We start from the raw sequence: 21,043 nt of genomic DNA on the forward strand, positions 1-21,043 counted from the left end.
AAGTAGGTGGAAAGCAAGCAAATGAAAATGAAAAGCGCGAAGGAGACAAAAGTTACAATGAGGTGTTTTTTTCAAATCAATCAATCAATCAATCAATCAATCAGACTTGATTTGCATAAAGTACAGAGAACCTTTTAGACCACAGCTCTCTATTGAAGCCATTTCTTGAGTCGTTCTTCAAACCCAAGATCTTTAACCAGAAAAACAAAAAGTTACCTGAAGAACTTTCTCAAAATAGTTCTTGATGGAGCTGATTGCCTCAATGAAGACGCCTTTTGAAAAGTTTATTCATTTATTTATTTGTATTTATTCTATTTCTACGACTACCACCAGTACAAGTAATACTTATAATGATAATGATTTTCAGATGAAGAACCATCCACCTCATGAAGCTGCACACTCACTCTTGTAGACACTCTTGTAGATTTGAATTTTAGTTTTGCTTCTGTGCTCTCTGGTCCAGCTCTTTGTTGAAAAAAAAAAATATATATATTTATGACCATATTTTAGCAGGTGTCAGGTCACACAGCGTTAAGGACAAGATTTCCAGCAGCATTTCCTCTGTCGACTCCTTGAAAAGGAAGGGCTTTCATTTGATATGTGGTCAACTCCTCGTGCCCTTTTTCCTCTCGACTACACTCCTCTCCTGTCCTCTTCTCATCTCGTTCTTCTCCTCTCTCTCTTCTCCTTTGATCTCACCCCCCCCCCACCCCCGCTCCTCTCCTCTCCTCACCCATCCTCTCCTGTCCTCTCCGACGCTCCTTTGCCCTCCTCTATTCTCCTCTCTTTTGTTCCTACCCCTCCAATTCTCCCACCTTCCTCTCCTTCCATCTGTTATCTTTTCCTTTCAACTCCCACTCTCTCTCTCCCTCTCCTCTCTGAGCTTTTCTTCTTTTTCCCTCTCACATCTGCTCTTTTCCCCTCTCATTTCCTCCTCTTTTTGCCTTCTCTCATCTCATGCGCGGTGCTCTTTCCTCTCTTATTCTTCCAGAGTGAGGACCTTCCCTAAGGAGTCAGCCCTGCTGGGGAGGGATACTGTCCGAGCCCTGATGTACTATGCCTTGAAGGTGTGGAGCGACATCGCCCCGCTGAACTTCCACGAGGTGGCGGGCAGCGATGCGGACATTCAGATCGACTTCACCAAGGCCGACCACAATGACGGCTACCCCTTTGATGGGCCGGGGGGCACAGTGGCACACGCCTTCTTCCCCGGGGAGAAGTTCACAGCCGGGGATACACACTTTGATGATGATGAGGCCTGGACCTTCAGATCACCCGGTGAGGAGCGATGCTGGTCAACAAGACTATTGACTATTTGGAGGAGTGTGTGTGTGTCTGTGTGTGTGTGTCTCACGGTTGTGTTTGTGAGGGTTTCAGTGCATGCATTTTTTGGATGTATATATTTATTTATGCTTGTTTAGAGTGTGTTGTGTGTGTCAGAGTATTTCCAGGAGGCTCACCTCGCCATGGCAACACCTGTACACATTCACAGAGAGTCTAATTAGATTAATCCGTGGAGCTTGAGAGGCTTAATCTCAGGGTTGTGGGTTCGAGTCCCACACTGGGCATGAGGCCTTAGACATGACTGTGTGGCTGTCATTGCACACTGCAACAAGTCAAAATCTTACCAAGATTATTTGTCTTATTTCAAGTAAAAATGTCTTATTTCTAGTCAAAATATCTCATTACACTTAAAATAAGACATAATCAGCTCAGACATAACTTGTCTTTAGACAATTTTCACTTGTTTCAAGTGAAAATTTACTTGAAACAAGTGAAAATTAGCTTGAAACAAGAAACAAATTTTGCCAATGGAACAAGCAAATTTTTACTTGTTCACTTGTGTCACAAGTAAAAATTTGCTTGTTCCACTGGCAAAATTTGTTTCTTTTTGCAGTGTGCAATGACAGCCACACAGTCATGTCTAAGGCCTCACGCCCAGTGTGGGACTCGAACCCACAACCCTGAGATTAAGACTCTCAGGCTCCACGAATTAATCTAATTAGACTCTCTTGAAACAAGTGAAAATTGTCTAAAAACAAGTTATTTCTGAGCTGATCATGTCTTATTTTAAGTGTAATGAGATATTTTGACTAGAAATAAGACATTTTTACTTGAAATAAGACAAATAATCTTGGTAAGATTTTGACTTTTTGCAGTGCAGAGGCTCAGTCAGCCGTGCCCAGATGCAGTGACAGCACCCAGCCAATGCCAGAGCGTTTACCCAATTTCCCCTCGGGGATCGATCAAAGTATTTCTGATTGTGATGTCATAAGAAGAGTTTGTTTGGATAACTTTATTGGAGCTTCCACTGTGACAAAACAAGCAGCTCGGTGTTCGGCGGCACATCTCTGCCTCGGCGTGTGCAGCTCGCAGCGACAAAACAAAAGCAGGAGGAGGAGGAGGAGGTGGAGCAATTTCATGCATGAAATTAATTAAAATCATCGGCATGCCATTAAAGTTGTTTAAAAACGATGCTGCTTATCGGAGGGTAATTCATAGCCTATCTCGGGCTAACATTAATATCAGCTAATTAGATGTGAGCTGAGTTGTTGTTGAAAAATGTTCTGGCAAAATATACGGCTCAACTCCTCCCATAACCAACTTTTTTTTTTTTTTTTTTTTTTTTTTTTTGAAAAATAATCAGCTCCTACTCCTGATTCACATTTCATGGTCCAACATGAGGTAGTAAACAGCACAGGTGGCGGATATACTAAGGGAGGCACAGCTGTACTATTTAATATTAGTAGTATTAACCCCCTGAACCCCAAACCCGCCGGCGGGATAGAAAGACATGTATTTTTTAAAAAATTGCCAAAATTCAATCATTTATCATAGCTGGAAGCTTTAAAAACCTATTTTTTCGTCGGAATTTGAATTTTCCTACAGTCCCTGAATGAAACATGTCCGACTTCCATTTAGTGTTAGAAAAAAGGACGAAACTAAGCCTAAAAAAGTGTTTTTTTCATTCGAATCATTTTATTATACATGCTTCATTCAACAATTCGCCAAAAAATAGTCGTTTACTCAATCCAGATCATTCAAAAAACAGAAAATTCTGCGGTCTTCAGCGGGTCTGAGACATCTTGATTGATTCAGGTGAGCCCAACAGTCGTGTGACAAAAATTCACTGAATTTCAGTGTGTAGGCAACAATAGTAACATGGAAGGGCGCAAGGCAGTAAAAACTCCTAAGTTTATACAGGTTGGAAAAATGTTAATATTTCAGGAAATAAATCATGTGAAACCCTACTTTTTTTTTTGCTGGATCAGTGACACTAGTGGGCACCTGAAAAAATGTTCTGTACATTTATTCCAATGTTTCTGAATTTTTGTAAAATAAATTATCAAAAAAAATCAGTTTGCCTTTTTTATTATTTATGGCACTATAACTCTTTCATACTGTGTGAAATACATTTTTGAATGGCTTCAGGTGATAGCCACAGCTGTGCTGTTTCCATAGAGGTGCAGCATTTGTAATTGCAGTGAAAAACAAGCCCACAGTGAGTCTAAATGTGAGGGGAGCAGAAAACACCCAAAAACTGCTGGGGGTTCAGAGGGTTAATGTTATTATTATAATTTAGAGGCATTGTCACAAATTCCAGCGTGTAACTTACATGTAAGTTCACAATCTGTTTTCCCAAGATGCAAATTATTAAACTAGAGGAATATTACAGGCAATAGTGAGAGAGTTTTCCCCATTCAATATCTATGGTCACTTACTGAAGGGTCAGCTAGTTTGTCTTTCAATCTCCTCCCCCGTCCAGCTCATTAGCTTCATCTCGCTTCTTCAAAACCCCCCCAAAAAAAGAGTAAGAGAAGGCTGATGAGGGAGATTAAGACAGGGAGGGACTGGTGATGCTCTGGGAAAGATTTGGCCCAAAACATCTCCCACAAACTCCCAAAGTAGGCTAAGAGAGCGAGGAGCGCGAGGCAGGAAGTGTCCAGAATAGTTAAAGACAGGGGAGCTCGCCCGAAAACGCCTTTGAGCCTCCACGCCGCTCTGTGAGGCTGAGCTGCCCGAGAACTAGAGCGCCGGCTGTCAAAACTCTGGACCCGAGCCGCGCGTCTACCCCTTTGTTCGTGCTCCAGATTCGACAGTTAATATTTAATTAGTCGGATCTATGAATATAACATATAATGGCCTCGGATAATGGACTCAAGGTAGGTGACTAATCCGGCTGATTGTTGTCAGAACTTATCACGCGGCGCAGAATCCTTCCTTCTGTTCGCCTCCATCTGCTGTCAATTTACCTCTAAGACTTAAAAAAAAATAAATAAAAAATACCATAATGTTCCCTGCCGCTCACAAGTTTTTTTTTTTGGGCCATTTTTAAGCCCAAACTGAACTTTAGAAACGCCAGTGTGCCTCCGCAACTGAAAGAAACATATTTTTAACTTCAATCAACAGCACTTTTTTTTTTCTTACTGTAATATAATAGGAGTTTTTTTTTCTCTGTGGCACTAAATGAGCACATTGGCACGATTTCTCAAGGGTGAGGTAACAGCGTTTTGTCACAACACCGGAGTTATGGCTGCTGGAAAGTGTGCAGTCGAGGGTAAAGATTGAGTTCAGTGTCGGATAAAACAGAAGCGGTATTTGTTTTCCTGTGTTTTTTTAATCATGTTGCTGCTGAACTCCTTACCGTTCCGGCCCATTTCAGTGAGGAGGGGCAGGGGAGCTGCAGGGGGAAATAAAAGGTCAACAGTAGAAGCCGAATAGAAACGGTAAACGTCGTCTGAAAGCTGGGAAACTAAAGGTTGATGTGAGATGCAGCTCAGCTCTGTGTGATAAGTTATTATAAAGTCATAAATCTCTAATAAATAATGTGTTTAGGGTTAGGCACCTAGGAGCATAGGGCAGCCACTCTCAATTCAAATCAATTATGTGTCATAATTTGTTGCAGCAATTTTCCAGATTGATACTGTTTGTTACACAGATTTGATGCAAAATGTAACCATTTTTTTCCACTCGAAAATTGATTTAAAAAAAAAAAGTTCAAAATCCTGTCAGAAAAGTATCAGTGTCCTTCAGAAGCCAAAAAAAAAAAAAAAAAAAAAAAAAAAAAAAAAAAAATTCTCAGTGATTCCAAACTTTTTGACCTTGGAGCAGAAGTGGCTCGTATTGGAAAGATTGGAATCACACTTTTTTTTTTTTTTTTTTTTTTTTTGCTATAGTATGTAGTGCATCAGCATTTCTGAAGTTCACTTAAAATAAATAAATAAAAATAAATAAATTCAAACAGCTCTCCCCAGATACAAAAATAAAAACATTTCTGTGATTCCTTTTACTTTTTTTTTTTTTTTCCTGTGGTGTATAAACAGCAAATCACTGGATCTGCACCACCGTCTCCTGAAAGTTGTTTATTTCTTTGTTTGTCTTCCAGGAAGTGAGAAAATCATGTTAAAGTTTATTGTTGGCCTACACTCACTCACACTCAAATTTATTTTTAAATTTTACACACAAGGTTTGTGAGTCGGTAACGTCTCCTGACGCAGTGATGATCATATAAAATATAAAATTTAGACAAGAAAATGCTGTCTGAGAGTATTTATAACCAACAGGGAAAATGTTGTTGTGTCTGTGATTTCTCGCAGTGAAAACGTGACGCGCGTCTCCTCCGAACCTGGAGACGAGACGAGCAGGATTATGATCTGCAGCGTCGAAAAATAGCTGCCGCAGTCACAATCGATGAAAGAGCGATTCTGTCACGCTGACGCGCTGATGAGATTTCCAGGATTACGGGAACATTGTCTTTTGGAGAAATATTGGCACCGGTGTGAAACCGAGCTCAATGAGATGTTACGACTCCAGCAAACATTTCATCCAGTCCCAATATTCACATCTCTCTCTCTCTCTCTCTCTCTCTCTCTCTCTCACTCTCTCTCTCGGCTTATTTTTTCTGGTCTCAATATCAAATCTTCATGTCACATTTTCACATCCCGCCTCATTTATAAATAACATTTTTTTCCCCCACATGAAAGCCCAAAGAAAGGCACCATCCTCTGTGACATAAAGTAATCATGTGACAGAGACTAAACCTCAGACTAAAGCCTTGTTCAGACTGCAGGCCCAAATCTGCTTTTTGTCATATCCAGATTGGACCCGAAATGTGACTTTTACAAATCCGATCTGGTCACTTGCCAATAAGAGTGTGGACGGTCTGTCTGAAAGATCTGGTTTGTGCCATATTTTGGGTCAGAGCTCAGGGTTACACACACACAACATGTTGCTCTGTGCTGGTACAGAGGCAGTGTGTCGCTTAAAGACACCTCAGCGGGCAGTGGTGATGCTGGGTGTGTGTGTGTGTGTGTGTGTGTGTCAGACAGACGCGCCCAGCTGGAGAGTCTGTAAAGGGGCAAGAACCTGCCAGGACCCTCCCACCCCACACACACACACACACACACACACACACACACACACACACACACCCCTGTGCCCTGTCAAGGCTGTGAACCATATGTTACGGGACAGCAGCTCAATCTGCTCCCATCAGACGTCCCGCAGAGGCTCAGCAGTGGCAGGACATGGGGATGATGGGCCAGTGATAATCTCTGTGACCGTGTGTGTGTGTGTGTGTGTGTGTGTGTGTGTGCAGATGGGACAGCGGGAGGGCAGGCGACAGCTGCGTAGATGCAGAATTGGTTAATTGGAGGTAAAAGAGGGAGGGGACGGAGGTGTCGAGACCCCCGGGGGGTTCTGGGGCCGAGAGGGTCTTCCAGCAGAGGAGTTATGATTCACCTCCATCATGAAGTATCATAATCAATAATCAATAAATCAATAGTTTTAAAAAAATATGATTTTATGGTGCTTTCCACAATAGGTAGAAACACATCTGTTACTCAGTAAAATATGGTATAAAAATGCCAGACATGTATTATTATTATTTTATTATATGTTATATTATTATACGCAGGATTACAGGAGAATAAAGCAAGGAGACAAATATATATATATACACTATATTACCAAAAGTATTCGCTCACCCATTCAAATGATCAGAATCAGGTGTCCTAATCACTTGGCCTGGCCACAGGTGTATAAAATCAAGCACTCAGGCATGCAGACTGTGAAACAAGACATTTGTGAAAGAATGGGCCGCTCTCAGGAGCTCAGTGAATTCCAGCGTGGAACTGTCATAGGATGCCACCTGTGCAACAAATCCAGTCGTGAAATTTCCTCGCTCCTAAATATTCCACAGTCAACTGTCAGCTCTATTATAACAAAATGGAAGCGTTTGGGAACAACAGCAACTCAGCCACGAAGTGGTAGGCCACGTAAAGTGACGGAGAGGGGTCAGCGGATGCTGAAGCGCATAGTGCAAAGAGGTCGCCGACTTTCTGCACAGTCAATTGCTACAGAGCTACAAACTTCATGTGACCTTCAGATTAGCCCAAGTACAGTACGCAGAGAGCTTCATGGAATGGGTTTCCATGGCCGAGCAGCTGCAGCCAAGCCACACATCACCAAGTGCAATGCAAAGCGTCGGATGCAATGGTGTAAAGCACGCCGCCACTGGCCTCTAGAGCAGTGGAGACGCGTTCTCTGGAGTGATGAATCACGCTTTTCCATCTGGCAATCTGATGGACGAGTCTGGGTTTGGAGGTTGCCAGGAGAACGGTACATTTCAGACTGCATTGTGCCGACTGTGAAATTTGGTGGAGGAGGAATTATGGTGTGGGGTTGTTTTTCAGGAGCTGGGCTTGGCCCCTTAGTTCCAGTGAAAGGAACTTTGAATGCTTCAGGATACCAAAACATTTTGGACAATTCCATGCTCCCAACCTTGTGGGAACAGTTTGGAGTGGGGCCCCTTCCTCTTCCAACATGACTGTGCACCAGTGCACAAAGCAAGGTCCATAAAGACATGGATGACAGAGTCTGGTGTGGATGAACTTGACTGGCCTGCACAGAGTCCTGACCTGAACCCGATAGAACACCTTTGGGATGAATTAGAGCGGAGACTGAGAGCCAGGCCTTCTCGACCAACATCAGTGTGTGACCTCACCAATGCGCTTTTGGAAGAATGGTCAAAAATTCCTATAAACACTCTCCTCAACCTTGTGGACAGTCTTCCCAGAAGAGTTGAAGCTGTAATAGCTGCAAAAGGTGGACCGACATCATATTGAACTCTATGGGTTAGGAATGGGATGGCACTTCAGTTCATAGTATGAGTAAAGGCAGGTGAGCGAATACTTTTGGTAATATAGTGTATATACATATATATATATATATATATATATATATATATATAAATCCTGGCTGCAACCAAAGGGAGAAGGTTCTTTCATGCTTGGGTTAGGAAATATGGCTTTATTAAATGAAACAGTTTTTGATGTTATAAATGGATTTAATACGGTTTTTAACTCTGTCCAAGCTCCCCCACCATCGTTATTATCACCCTGCTGGTCACTGTTCCCTCACTGTTAAAATCCTGCCTGAGAAAATATGTTTTAAGCAGTGATTTTTAAAGATTTCCCTGCGTTACTGTACCATAAATAACAGACCGAAGGAGAGATTGAAGAAGCAGGATGGGAGCTGGAGCGTCAGAAACACTAATATTTTCTTAAAGTGTCATATCCATCCCTAAACATCACCGTTTACATGGAAGAAATTTCCAAAATAAACTAATTAGTCAGTAAAATATTACCAGTAGAAAGGTTTGTTATCTATGCAGGTGTTTTTTCCATAATCTCCATAAAGCACAGGTTATGAATATCTGGGAATTAATGGGAATTTACAGGAATTGACAGGAAATTTGGGGTGATTTAAACAAAGTGTATCATATACACACATAATCAATGCAAAATACAAACTTTAAAATGACATTTTTGACTTTGATTTTTTTTTTATTTTATTGAACCTTTAATGTTTTTTTGTAAAGTTTGAACGATAAAATTTTGAATAATGACAACCAACTTAAAAAAAAAAGAAAAAGGCATAAATGGGGAAATATGCTGACATGGGATGAGTTACCTTAGAAAAGGAAAGGAATTTTACTTTTATTTTTATTTTTTAGATATTGTTTGTATGCTCGTTTGTTTCAGGCTGCAATTAAGAGCCAAGAGCTGCATCAATCGAGATGTGAAATATAGATGATCAGCCTCATTTTGGTTATTTCATACGAACCTGAATTCTTTTCTGCTCTTAAGATTTGACCAAAAAAAAAAAAGTCAGGAGGTAAATTGGGCTTTAATCAAGAGGTTTGTCCGTGTCTCTTCACCACGCAGTGACTTTAATGTTTGTCCTCCCAAGGTTGTTTTGTTGTTGTTTTTTTTTTTTTTTCAGTTGTGCAAGCTTTTAGCAAATCTCTCTCGTCAGATGTTATATGAATTCCCAGCGATGCAGCCGTCCATTTACCCTGAGCTCCGCATCGCATCAAAAGGTTTGCATATTTTTAAAGAGCTGATTTGTCTCCCAGCCTGATACAGAAGAAAAAAAGCATCTATCATCATCAGGATGAAAGGAAGACCCATTCTAAACCATTAATTCCCTAACCTTTAATATCACCAACATCTATTATTTTTTTTTTATCAACACTAACGCTGATATACACATAAATAAAAGAGCGGCCTCTTCTCTTGAAAGCTCAAAAGAATCTAAAAACACGACCGTTATCAATAATTCTGCCGACAGGATCTCGATGACATGAGAGGAGATGAATTCGGTTAATCAGACATTCATCAAAACTCAAATATTCCAAACGGCGGTACATGAAGCCGCGTTTAACTTTATCAAAAAGCTTTTCTCAAAATCAGCCGCAAAAAAAAAAAAAAAAAAATCAAAAACAGCTGAGTTTCCTTTATCTTGACGTGCAGTGATCTGCAGAGAGACGTCTGATTTTGCTTTTTTTTTTTTTTTTTTATCACCGGTTTGTGGCGCGAGTCTCCAAAAAAGCCAGTTTGATGTCAGTGTATTTGATGCTGAATGACATGACGTGCTTTTACTGTGTGTGTGTGTGTCAGCCATTTTGACAACACGACCGTATAGGCTGCAATGGAAACCCTTGTAGAGCCCGGCGTGCAAAGAAAAATGAAAAATACTGTACGCCAAGTTTTGGACGAGGCCATGATGATGATTATAAAGTCGATCGAAGGAATATCTGAGAGTTGAATGTCATCCTTCCTAAGTCCATCACTAATACCGTCATCTGTGACAGGTTTAGCATAATTTATTTCTTTTCCTGAAACTGTTTCAACTGTGCAACTGAAAAAAAGAAAAAAATACTCTTCTCACCATATTCTCTCAATGTGCTTTGAGGATTATTAAACTTGTGTTGATAAAGGATCTACAGCTCCTTTTGCTTCACATCCAAAATGTCCACATTATCTGCAGAATAAATAAGATCCAAAAGGCCACTTACATTTTGTATTTTTTCCAGGAATATAAAGTCCCCTAGCAAACATGAAGGCCATTGCTGTTCAACTTTAATAAAAATGTCGCCCTTATCAACAGGCAGTTGAAGTGCATAATAAATAATTTTCAATGTAAGGCAAAAATATAGAAATGTACATGCAGGTGAAGGTGAAGCCTCGAACAAATGAATAAGCAAAAGGATTATTCTTGGATAATCTTTGATCTGCCAACAAAACAAGAAAAATACACAAAGAAAAGACAACAATGATAAGAGGGAGGTAGCCAGGCAACAGCCAATCACACGGCCCCAGTCACGTGACAGTTATAATAATGTAGCTGTCATAATGTGAGCCTGAAGGCCTGGGCACGCTTGAATAATCAGCATGAAAAAACATGCATGACAAGATTTTTAAAAGAAGAGACTGAAAGAAAACTCACCAACCAATCAGATTAGGTTTTGGGGGTCATGTGGTCCAGATGGGCGTGGATCTGTTTATATCCTCGGTCTCTGCATGTTAAAAACTACCAAAACAAAAACTACTAACGTGACAGTCAAAATGCAATTTCATGATTGTGAGATTCTCTTTTCCACTTGTTTACGGCGTACTTTCTGTACTGACACATTGCTAGAAAATTAATTTTACTTCATCTGTTATGTAGTGAAGGAGGTCCATTAAACCAGCGAGAAAACTGATAAAAGAAGATTTGACTCGGAGACGACGGGCTGCTTCTTCTCTTTCATTTAGATAGCCAAGCTTTTTCTGAGAAAGACAAAAAATCAGCAAGAATTCAGACTCAGGTGTGATTAGCTTGGTGCAAAAAAACAAACAAAAAAATCTTTGTGAATGTTTATAATTTTGTTTCATTTCTTTGCGCTGGACTCAGTGTGACGACACCTTAAAGCTGCAGGTAAACGAGTTCTGACCACTAGAGGGTGTCGAGAGCATACACTCAGTTTGTAAAGTGAGTCCACAGCTCAGTTGGCGCAAAACCAAAAGTTAAGATGAAAAAATAATTCTTAGAATGGAAATGAGGGACACGTTTCAGTCTCACAAGACTCCTGTTGGATTACTTGGATTATTTCGTCTCTGAGCTGAAAATGTGGTGAAGCCGCAGATTTTCATTGACAAGGTAAACAATCGATTTGAATGGACTTTTTCTGTCTGCAGCGACAGGCACGTGTGTGACTGATCTGAAATGTGAATGTTTACCTGTGTTTGGCTGCAGAGACGCTTTGAATGAAGGTGAGGTGGTGACGGGGTGAAGTGGGCGGGGCTACAGTCGGGGCTGGAATTAGACAACAGAGAGAGAAAAGAGGTGAACCGGCTGAGCCCAGCAGCTTGGTGTGGTGCAAAGTCTCCATGAAGCACAGGTTATGAATATATGGGAATTAATGGGAATTTACAGGAATTAACAGGAATTAACTGGAAATTTTGGGTGATTTTTACAAACTGTGTCATATACAAGCATAAACATTTTGTCATAAGCTGACATGCGTGCAAAATACAAATTTAAAAAAATGACATTTTTTACTTTGATTTATTTGTGAGTAGAACTTTAATCACTGCATTCATTGAACAACAAAAAACATGAATGTTTAAAAAAACTAAGTGTTTAAAAAAAGAGAAAAATCCCATTCGAAGTGTAAAATGATGAACGCATTTTCCCTCAAGCTTCTCAAGCCGCTGGTTTCTGCATTTTCTCTGCATTTTCCCACAACCCTCTCAGGTCTAGTGTGCAGGATTGTAGAAATGATCTGTGCATGGGAAGCAGGGATGCACGGCGCAGGGTGGATATTCGGCTGAATTTGCACTAAATCCGGTTGTTTGAACCCAGATTATGCTGCAACATATTTTTTTTACAACTACATTTAGGTTCCTTGGTCTAAGTTAAAGTGATAGGTGTTACAGGTTTTGCAAATTTCCAGTTTATTCTCATTAAGTGGCTTGAATTAGTGGCTTGAATCAACAGCAGGTGAGAGTAGCTGCTTGGTTCTGCATTATATCTGTATGTGTGTATCTGCCATCATCATAGTGTGTGTTGGCGACAAGTGTTTTCATGTGTTTCTGATGAACAGGGACAATCTAGTTTCTCTCATCCACATTTTTCAACGGGGAACTTCTTGTTGACGCTGTAGCCACCAGCCTCGCCCAAACACCAAATCCCTGTTGGAAATTATTCAATCTCACCACGATCAATCTGGGTTGACGGTATCATCGACCGATACGTCCTGGCATGAATGGCAGCTGGCAGCCGGTGTAAACGTGTGCCTGGCATCTCGCCTGCGAGCCCCGAGGAAGGCAAAGAGGGCCTTGACTGTTTCGCAAAAAACACAGCAGCAGTTTCCCGGTGAACATATCTCTGATGATCTCCTCCTCGTTTTTGTTCTTTTTCCCAAGAACGCCCCCTAAAAAAAAAAAAAAAAAAAAAAAAAAAAATCAGATTATCCCACATGGATCTAGCAGTCAGCTCCAGCATCTCTTCCTTCAGCTTCGGTTCTCCCCAAAGATATAATTAAATGAAATCGGATAATTCCTCTCACTTTTCCTTTCGGAGCAGGCAGCCGGGAAGACCGTGTGAAAGTTGTTCAGCCTAAGACAAGGTAAAAAAAAAAAAAAAAATTGCAAATGTCTCATAATCTGATTCAAGCACAAGGAAATTATCTTCAGTGGTGTGGAGTGGTATAGGAGTGCAGGAAATGATCTGAAACTCTGAAAATCATGCTGGAAATGTTTAAAGGGAAGGGAGCTAACGAAAAGATGGATGGACTGTTTTCAAGGTAACTTCCGAGTTCCTTCCGATTTTTTTTCCCTTCACTTTTTTCCAAAGCCCCTGCGGCTGAAATGTGCATCAAATAAACAAGATTTAGTACTTATAACGGTAGCATTTAAAGTAAAGAAACCTCACTTCAAATGACTTTTAAAGGCCTTTTTCTTGACTAATCAGCTCCCTGAAGATCTCTCTCGCTACAGAGCGGCTCAAATCCTCTCTTTCCCGGCAGTTTGGGTTGGAAGGAGTTTAACCCGCCTCCTGATTTAATGCTTTGTTTGCCCACTGACTTTGCCCTTTCTCTTTGTTGACTACCAGACTGAGACTGCCAGATTGATGCACTGAGGCGGAGGGAGGCAAGTTAATTAAACAACACTTAATTTCTTAAAGTCACACTCCGGCAGGCCCACCTTGCTGCCGTCTCACAGCCTCTTGCATCATCTGCTCGTCTCAAACCGGAGACGCTGGTGGTGTAAGCTCGCATCCGTATCACAGCTTCTTTTATTGTTTTACTTGGGAGACTTTAAATCCTTGCCTGGCTTACCCACAAACACATCAGATTGTTAAAGTGTTGTTTGCTGCAACTGTAATCCGAGATCAGCTCAGGAGTGCACAAGTGAATGTTGGTACTTTAGCAGATTGTGGAGAAATATAACCTTTTTTTTTTTTTTTTTTTTTTTATGGAGGACGGTCATCAGACAAATCTGATTTATTTATTGCACGGAGGCCGGGACGTGCAATGAGAAGACCAAAAATTTCAAGGCCACGATTGACTAATCCGATGTAACTCGTTCCCTCTGTTTAATGAACTTGTTTTTAATGGATTTGCGGTCGTGAAATAAGTGCGCAGGGCTCGTCCTTTCTCCCGGGAGCAGACTGCAGCAGACGTTTGTCTCCGAGGATCTTCAGGCTCGAACCTGCTTTCCTCTTAATTGGACGGCTGGTAAGGCGGCTAAGGCCCAGATCAGACTACAGGCGTTTTAAAATCCAAACTGATTTTGGAAGAGGAGACTCTCCCTGATGTCAAACACGGACACACTACTTGGAAATAATGGTGCATCACACACTACAGGATATTAGTTGGATTACCACACCAGAGGGAGGGATACACCACCTCTCTCTGTCTCTCTCTGTCTCTCTCAATGACAGTGATTTTCAAACATGTTTGACATGATCGGGGCGACCCTGATGAGTGTTCGAGCTGTCCGGACGTGTAAGATTGGACATCTAAACGCCTCACGTTACCGGATAATCTGGGCTGAACATCGGTACCGACAGAGGTCCCACACCAGATTAGGGACGGTTGAATCGGGGTTAAAATCGGCCTGAAGCTCCTGTAGTACTTACCCTCTACTTATTAGTACTTTTTGTATATTGTTGTATATTGTATACAGGTTGTTCATTGTATATAGGAATGTCATATATTCTTTCTATTTTATCTTTATTTTTATTTTATTTTATTTTTTTTTATTATTATTATCATTATTATTATTATTATTATTATTTTATTTTATTTATTTATTTATTTTTTTTACTTGCACAGTGCTGGAGTTGTTGCAATTACATTTCACAGCCTAACATGACAAGAGTCAGACGCAAATGTGACAAATTTTTCAGCTTAATCCTGCGGACTAATCTCAACGCCACAAATTAGCTAATACACAGGAAAGAGGTGATTAAACTGTAGGAATGAGTTATATCTTCCCCCGGGCTCTGTGTTTCAGACACATGCATGGCTGAATAATCGCTTTTGCTCAAGCTTCAGCCGACCCCGCCGCCGCCGCCGCCGCCACCTGGCTCCCCCGTCTTCCAGTGCATTGTTCTCAGCAGGACCTTAAATCAGGGTCCCCAATGCCGTTTTGTAAAATGTATAATTAGGCGTTTAGCGGATCCTTTTCATTTTGCAAACAGCGGAGCTAGCAGAATATTAAAGCGTCCCGTTTGGCAAACCAGTTCACACCTGCTGTTTGATGGATGATCCAGGTACCCATTTGGGTCCAGGAGAGGTGGAACCGTGCTGAGGTCAAATAAGTAGTGGACGTATGGGAGTTTTTTTTATTTTTAATTTAATTTTTTTTTTTTTTTTTTAGCTTTGACAGGCAGCCTGCTCATGCAGAATGATTACCATGACTGAACCAAAGTAGCTGCAGAGTTTTCATGACACAGTTTCACTCTCACTCTCTCTCTCTCGTGTGTGTGTGTGTGTGTGTGTGTGTGTGTGTGTGCGCGCACTAAATTGGGTTCTCTTGGACTCACAGCTGCCATACCGCACCGCCAGAAGGACTACAAGTAACGAGGTTAAAGTTTGAACAACCATAAAATTACGAAAGCACACACTAAAGCTAACACACACACACACACACACACACACACACGCTCGGAAAAGAAAGCAGAACTAAGCAGAACAAACGGAATGAAACGAGTGGAAGTGTTTATCTTTCAGAGCTGATCTTTGTAAAGTAAAGCGTGCAGCCGGGCTCAGGAGCGACGTGAGGCCGACGTCTGAACTCCGGCTGTCTTTCATGAATCTGAAGCTCCTCACATCTCCAAAAAAAAATTATGTTCACGTGCTTTGTTGTAGCAGAGGAAGGCCGGAGTTGCTCTAAATATTCCATTAAACTGTCAAAGCCCAAAGCAGAATAAAAAACAACAACAACAACAACAAAAAAGCGTTTACTCCGACCGTTTATCTGTCATCAGCACAGTTGAAGCGGGTCGTCCATCAGTGCATCAAACTGACTTCCAGACTACGTTTCCCTTCCGACCAAACTACGTTTTCTCCTCATTTCTCCTGAGGAGCACGCCGAAAGCAATGCACTTTTATAGAGAACATAACAAAATCTCCACGGTGCGACATTAGTTATCCTGTAGGTTTATGAGCGAGATAAGTGATACGCACGGAAAGTTCCCCGAAAGTGTGGCCTGGGCTCCTTTTCAGTGTCGATGCAGATGTTTAGGCAGCAGGGTATCATATTGTTGTTGCTGTTGTTTCGGCATCTGAAAAAATACAATTTAATAACAAGAACAAATGAGACTCATAATTGCTTAATCTTAAAAGAACATTTATTTAACACCGATGTTATTGTGTGCTTTGTCTCTGTTTGCTTAAGTAGCTCTGTGCTCTTAAATAAATGTGGTAGTGGTAATAAAAAAAAAAAAAACATATGCACTTAACAGCAGCATTTATCAGCAGAGTAAAGGGGAGCACTAACATCCTCCTCCAGCAGCCACACTGTCAGGCTGCCTGCAGACATTTTTTTTTGTTTATCATCTTCTTGAACACAAATATTGATCTTGATTATCTTAAAATGCCAGGTATCGGTTCGATTAATCGTCTCTCTTTAGTTTATAGTTCACTGGACCTTGTTTGTCTCCCTCGTATGATGGCTTTTGTATCTCCAGCTGTGTGGGCATGGCCTTAATCCTCCTTTGAGGGTGACCGCCGTAAATGTTACAGCAATTTGTGTGGTTAAGGATGCTCCTTATATTGTGAATAGGACCTTTTCTCTTTGCGCACGCCTCCCGCTCTTACCAGTAATAAGCAAGCACATAACTTTAGTTTACATCCGCTGGTCCGCTTTTGTTTGACCCGTGTGCAAGCCGGCTGAACCAACCAATAAAAGTAACGGGGTTCATAAAGGACACGTTTGCCCAGACTGTGCAGACAGACCGAGAAAGCGACCTTAGAGAAGAGCGGTTGTGACTCAAGTGTTGTTTAAAGGTTTTGTTTAGGCACAAATGTGAAATGTAAAAAAAAAACAAAAAACACAGCCAGCGCCATCGCAGCAAAAGGAGAAATACTGATTCACTGCAAAGACTCAAAATCTTACCAAGAATATTTGTCTTATTTCAAGTCAAAATGTCTTATTTCAAGTCAAAATGTCTCATTACACTTAAAATAAGACATGATCACTTAAGAAATAACTTGTTTTTAGACAATTTTCACTTGTTTCAAGCTCATTTTCACTTGAAACGTGAAAATTGTCTAAAAACAAGGTGATCATGTCTTATTTTAAGTGTAATGAGATATTTTGACTTGAAATAAGACATTTTGACTTGAAATAAGACAAATATTCTTGGTAAGATTTTGAGTTTTTGCAGTGTTCGATTTAGTAATACTCTCTCTTTGCTCTCGAGGAGCGTGCGGACAGTGGGATTGGGCGTATCAGAGTATCAAGGAAGGGATTATGCTCTTGTAAGATGCGCGTGGTTGCCATAGTGACCACAAAAACCCGGCACTTGGACCGCCTGCTAAATTTTGCATTACTTTAACTTGACGGTATATTTACGTTGCATATGAAAACAAGGCCATAAAGTCACAAATCCGCATTTAAACACGCCGTAAATACCAGGATTGTGAAACGTTATCGATGAACGACAAAACGGCGCACAACAGCAAAATCTGAGCGGCGGTTTGACGATCATTATAATTGCATGCATGCCTGAGTAAAGCTGGACTCCAATATTACAAAGATTCACATCAAATAAAAAAGGGATCGCCCTGGGCTGGTTGGGCCTCTGCTTTTTTTTTTTTTTTTTTTTTTTTTTTTCCCATACATGGCTCAGCATCCTTATTAAAGTTTAGCTCCAGCGCTGGCAGCCATATTTTCGTAGCACAGCGGTTACATCATGCTCTTTAATGTGTTGTATTTACTGAGCATCAAACAAAGTTGGGCGGCTTCACATTCCTCGTCATGCTATACCTTATGATACTCCAAAAATCAATAAAACCACCAGTCGCTGGACGAAAAGGAAAATCTTCACTGAACATCTCCCGTGGCTTTATATCATTTTGGCTTCTCTCTCTCTCCCTCTCTCTCTCTCTCTCTCTCTCTCTCACTCGCTTCCTCTCTCTCTTCTCCACCGTGGGGGTCTTCACCAATGAATCTGGTTCACACAGCCAAATCTCGGAGCTCTGAGTTTGTCCACAGGCGCTCGGTCTCTTCTGTCACCTCAGAAATGAGAACCATGCAGATGGATGGTTAATAAAATGACATACCTGCTTTTCCCTCAATCCCCCATAATTTAAATTTTTTTTTTTTTTTTTTTTGTTATCCACCCCTTCCTCTCGGCACCGCGTGCTCCTGTGGATTAGAGACTTAAAAAAAAAAAAGTCTGTTAAATACTGTCCTTACAGAACAATGTCATTGTCTGATATAGGCCACTTACAACATGCTGTTGATTTTTTTTTTTTTTCTCTCTTTCTGCTTAGTGCTAGTGATCCTAGTCCTGGATTAGCCTGTATTGTCTTGTCAGCCTTTGTCTTTGTGTAATGGTACCCCTCTGTGTGTCTATGTGTAATTGGTGTCCTTCTGTGTTTGAAACTTTTTTTATGCTGCCATTTTGACCAGGACTCCCTGGAAGAAGAGACATTGCACTGCAAAAACACAAAATCTTACCAAGATTATTTGTCTTATTTCAAGTCAAAAATGTCTTATTTCTAGTCAAAATATCTCATTAAACTTAAAATAAGACATGATCACCTCAGAAGTAACTTGTTTTTAGACAACTGTCTCTTGTTTCAAGTGAAAATTTGCTTGAAACAAGTGAAAATTTGCTTGTTTCATTGGCAAAATTTGCCAGTGGAAAAAGCGAAAATTCACTTGAAACAAGTGAAAATTAGCTAGAAACAAGAAACAAATTTTGCCAATGAAACAAGCAAATTTTCACTTGAAACAAGAGACAGTTGTCTAAAAACAAGTTACTTCTGAGGTGATCATGTCTTATTTTAAGTGTAATGAGATATTTTGACTAGTAATAAGACATTTTTGACTTGAAATAAGACAAATAATCTTGGTAAGATTTTGAGTTTTTGCAGTGTGTGTCTCAGTGGGACCTTCCTGGTAAAATAAAGGATAAATAAAATAAAATAATAAAGAGTCGGCGTTTTGCGTCCGAGCGTCCCAGGTGGCTACTGTAACCGGGGGCTGCGTGTCCCACCGTTGTCCTCCTCATTGAATTTGACTGAGCACAACAGTGGGATGTTCCCGAGCTGTGAGGCCAGTCAGAGGTGAAGCACGTGCACGCAGGCTTGAGCCCACGCACCGAGGGACACTAAGCTACAGTGGTGGAAAAAAGTGAAATATTGCATTAACAAATCACTCTTAGGTCTTCAAGTGCAATTTCTTTTAGTACAGTCACAGCCAAAATACTAAACAAATCCTAAAAAAGCCATTAAAAACTTAAAATTGATTGTTTCCATAAAAATACATAAGAAATTTTGAGTACTGGGTCATTTTGGGACCAGTGATGAAGGTCGTTCTTTTTATTAAAAGACACAATTTTTGTTGCCAAGCTTGGTGTCTATATAAAGCCAGCACATCTGAAAGTTCTTCAGACACAAAAATGGCACAAAACAAGGAACCTAACGCAGGAAACACGCCTGAAGATAAAGATTAAACTGTCAAAAATTTAGTTTTGTTAGTTTTCTTGTAAACAATAAACAAAAAAAAATATAATTTGTATTTGTTTGTATCTGTCTAATGCAGCCACACCTTGTGAAACACAAAAAAGATTTTTCCACAAATATTTCATGATAATATTTGAGATTGTGTAAAATTTTAAGGGTGTCCGGAAACTTTTTTCCACGAGAGACACTCAGGCGGTCCACATTCCTGCAGATCTAAACCCACGAGCTGCAGGTTTTTGTTCTCGTGCAGCACGGCCAGACATGAAGCTTTTTGGATGCCTTTTTTTTTCCTTTCCCTTTCCCTTTTTACTTTTTTTTTTTTTTTTTTTTTAACTAAATGCCACGGCAAAATGTGCTTTAATAGCCTGCAGTATCTTTAGGTGTGCTTCCCTCGCTCAGATTTTGATTGGCAGCCCGGGGGCTCAGGCGGTATTACCACAGTTATCTCACTACACCACATGCCTACCAGCATTTAAAGCCTGCAGAACTGCCTCCTGGCTCGTACCACAAGGAGATGAGTCGCAAAAAAAAAAAGAGATACAAACAGGGGTTATGCCACGACGACACAAGCCACAATCTTTTAGCAGCGTGGTGATCTCCAGTAAGGCTGCAGATGAGGTGGGACTGATGGTTGTAGAAAAGGCACTAATGCTGCTTGATGTTTTTTCAGAGAGGAAGTTTTCCGTTGTCATCTCTCATTCTGGACCCCGTGACAGTTTCCGTAATTTGGCAATTTCCATGGTTTATGGAAATGCCCCGCCATCTGCCACGCGCCCGCCGCGACGACAATAAAGTCCTTAATGTTCAGATCGTTTTAAAAGTTTCTCCTCCGTCCCGTTTCCTCCCTCCTCTTCTCCGCTCGTGTTTTAATCAATCAGCCTCCTTTTTCAGTTTCCATATTTTTCTCCTTTGCTCTCCTCCGATCTTCCCTTTCAGCTTAGTCCAGTCATTTTATGAAAAAACCCTAGGACAAATTGCAAGAGAAGCCAACTCAACTGATTTTGTATCCTCAGTTTGTCCTGAGTGAGGGAAAAAAAGTCCCAAGGAATCCCATTGGTGGAAAGTTTTTGAAAATCACCTATTTATGACCACATATTACCAAAAAACACCCTTTTTAACACACAGGGGAAAGGGGTTCCAAATTTTACTTTCAGATATCACTATAAAAATTCACAAGTTGATTACACACATATACTATATATAGAGTAACCTTGAATTAAAATGTTACTATATAACAGTCAATTAAAAGGTTACTATATATATAGTAACCTTTTAATTCACTGTTTAAATGTCTGTTCTGGCATTTATTCCTTATATTCCTTATTAGTGCATATCAAATCAGATAATGTGTGATATGCATGTGCAAACAGAATAATTCAGAGAACTTGTAATTTACTTTTTTTCTTGTCTTTGTGTGTGTAATCATCTTGTGAATTTTTATAGTGATATCTGAAAGTAAAATTTTGAACCCCTTTGCCCCGTGTGTTAAAAACAGTGTTTTTTGGTAATATG

General features: G+C 40.5%; 1 protein-coding gene across 1 annotated transcript in view; it reads left to right on the forward strand.

Annotated features, from left to right (window-relative positions):
* The window catches only part of LOC115368964 (matrix metalloproteinase-17-like), a 146,565-nt gene that overhangs the window by 102,288 nt on the left and 23,234 nt on the right, over nt 1-21,043 (forward strand). Inside the window, exon 4 of the mRNA XM_030065432.1 lies at nt 992-1,278. Coding sequence (XP_029921292.1) covers nt 992-1,278 — 287 coding nt within the window. The remainder of the gene's footprint in view (nt 1-991; nt 1,279-21,043) is intronic.

The sequence above is a fragment of the Myripristis murdjan genome, chromosome 12 (genome assembly GCF_902150065.1).
Source record: "Myripristis murdjan chromosome 12, fMyrMur1.1, whole genome shotgun sequence".
Taxonomy (NCBI): domain Eukaryota; kingdom Metazoa; phylum Chordata; class Actinopteri; order Holocentriformes; family Holocentridae; genus Myripristis; species Myripristis murdjan.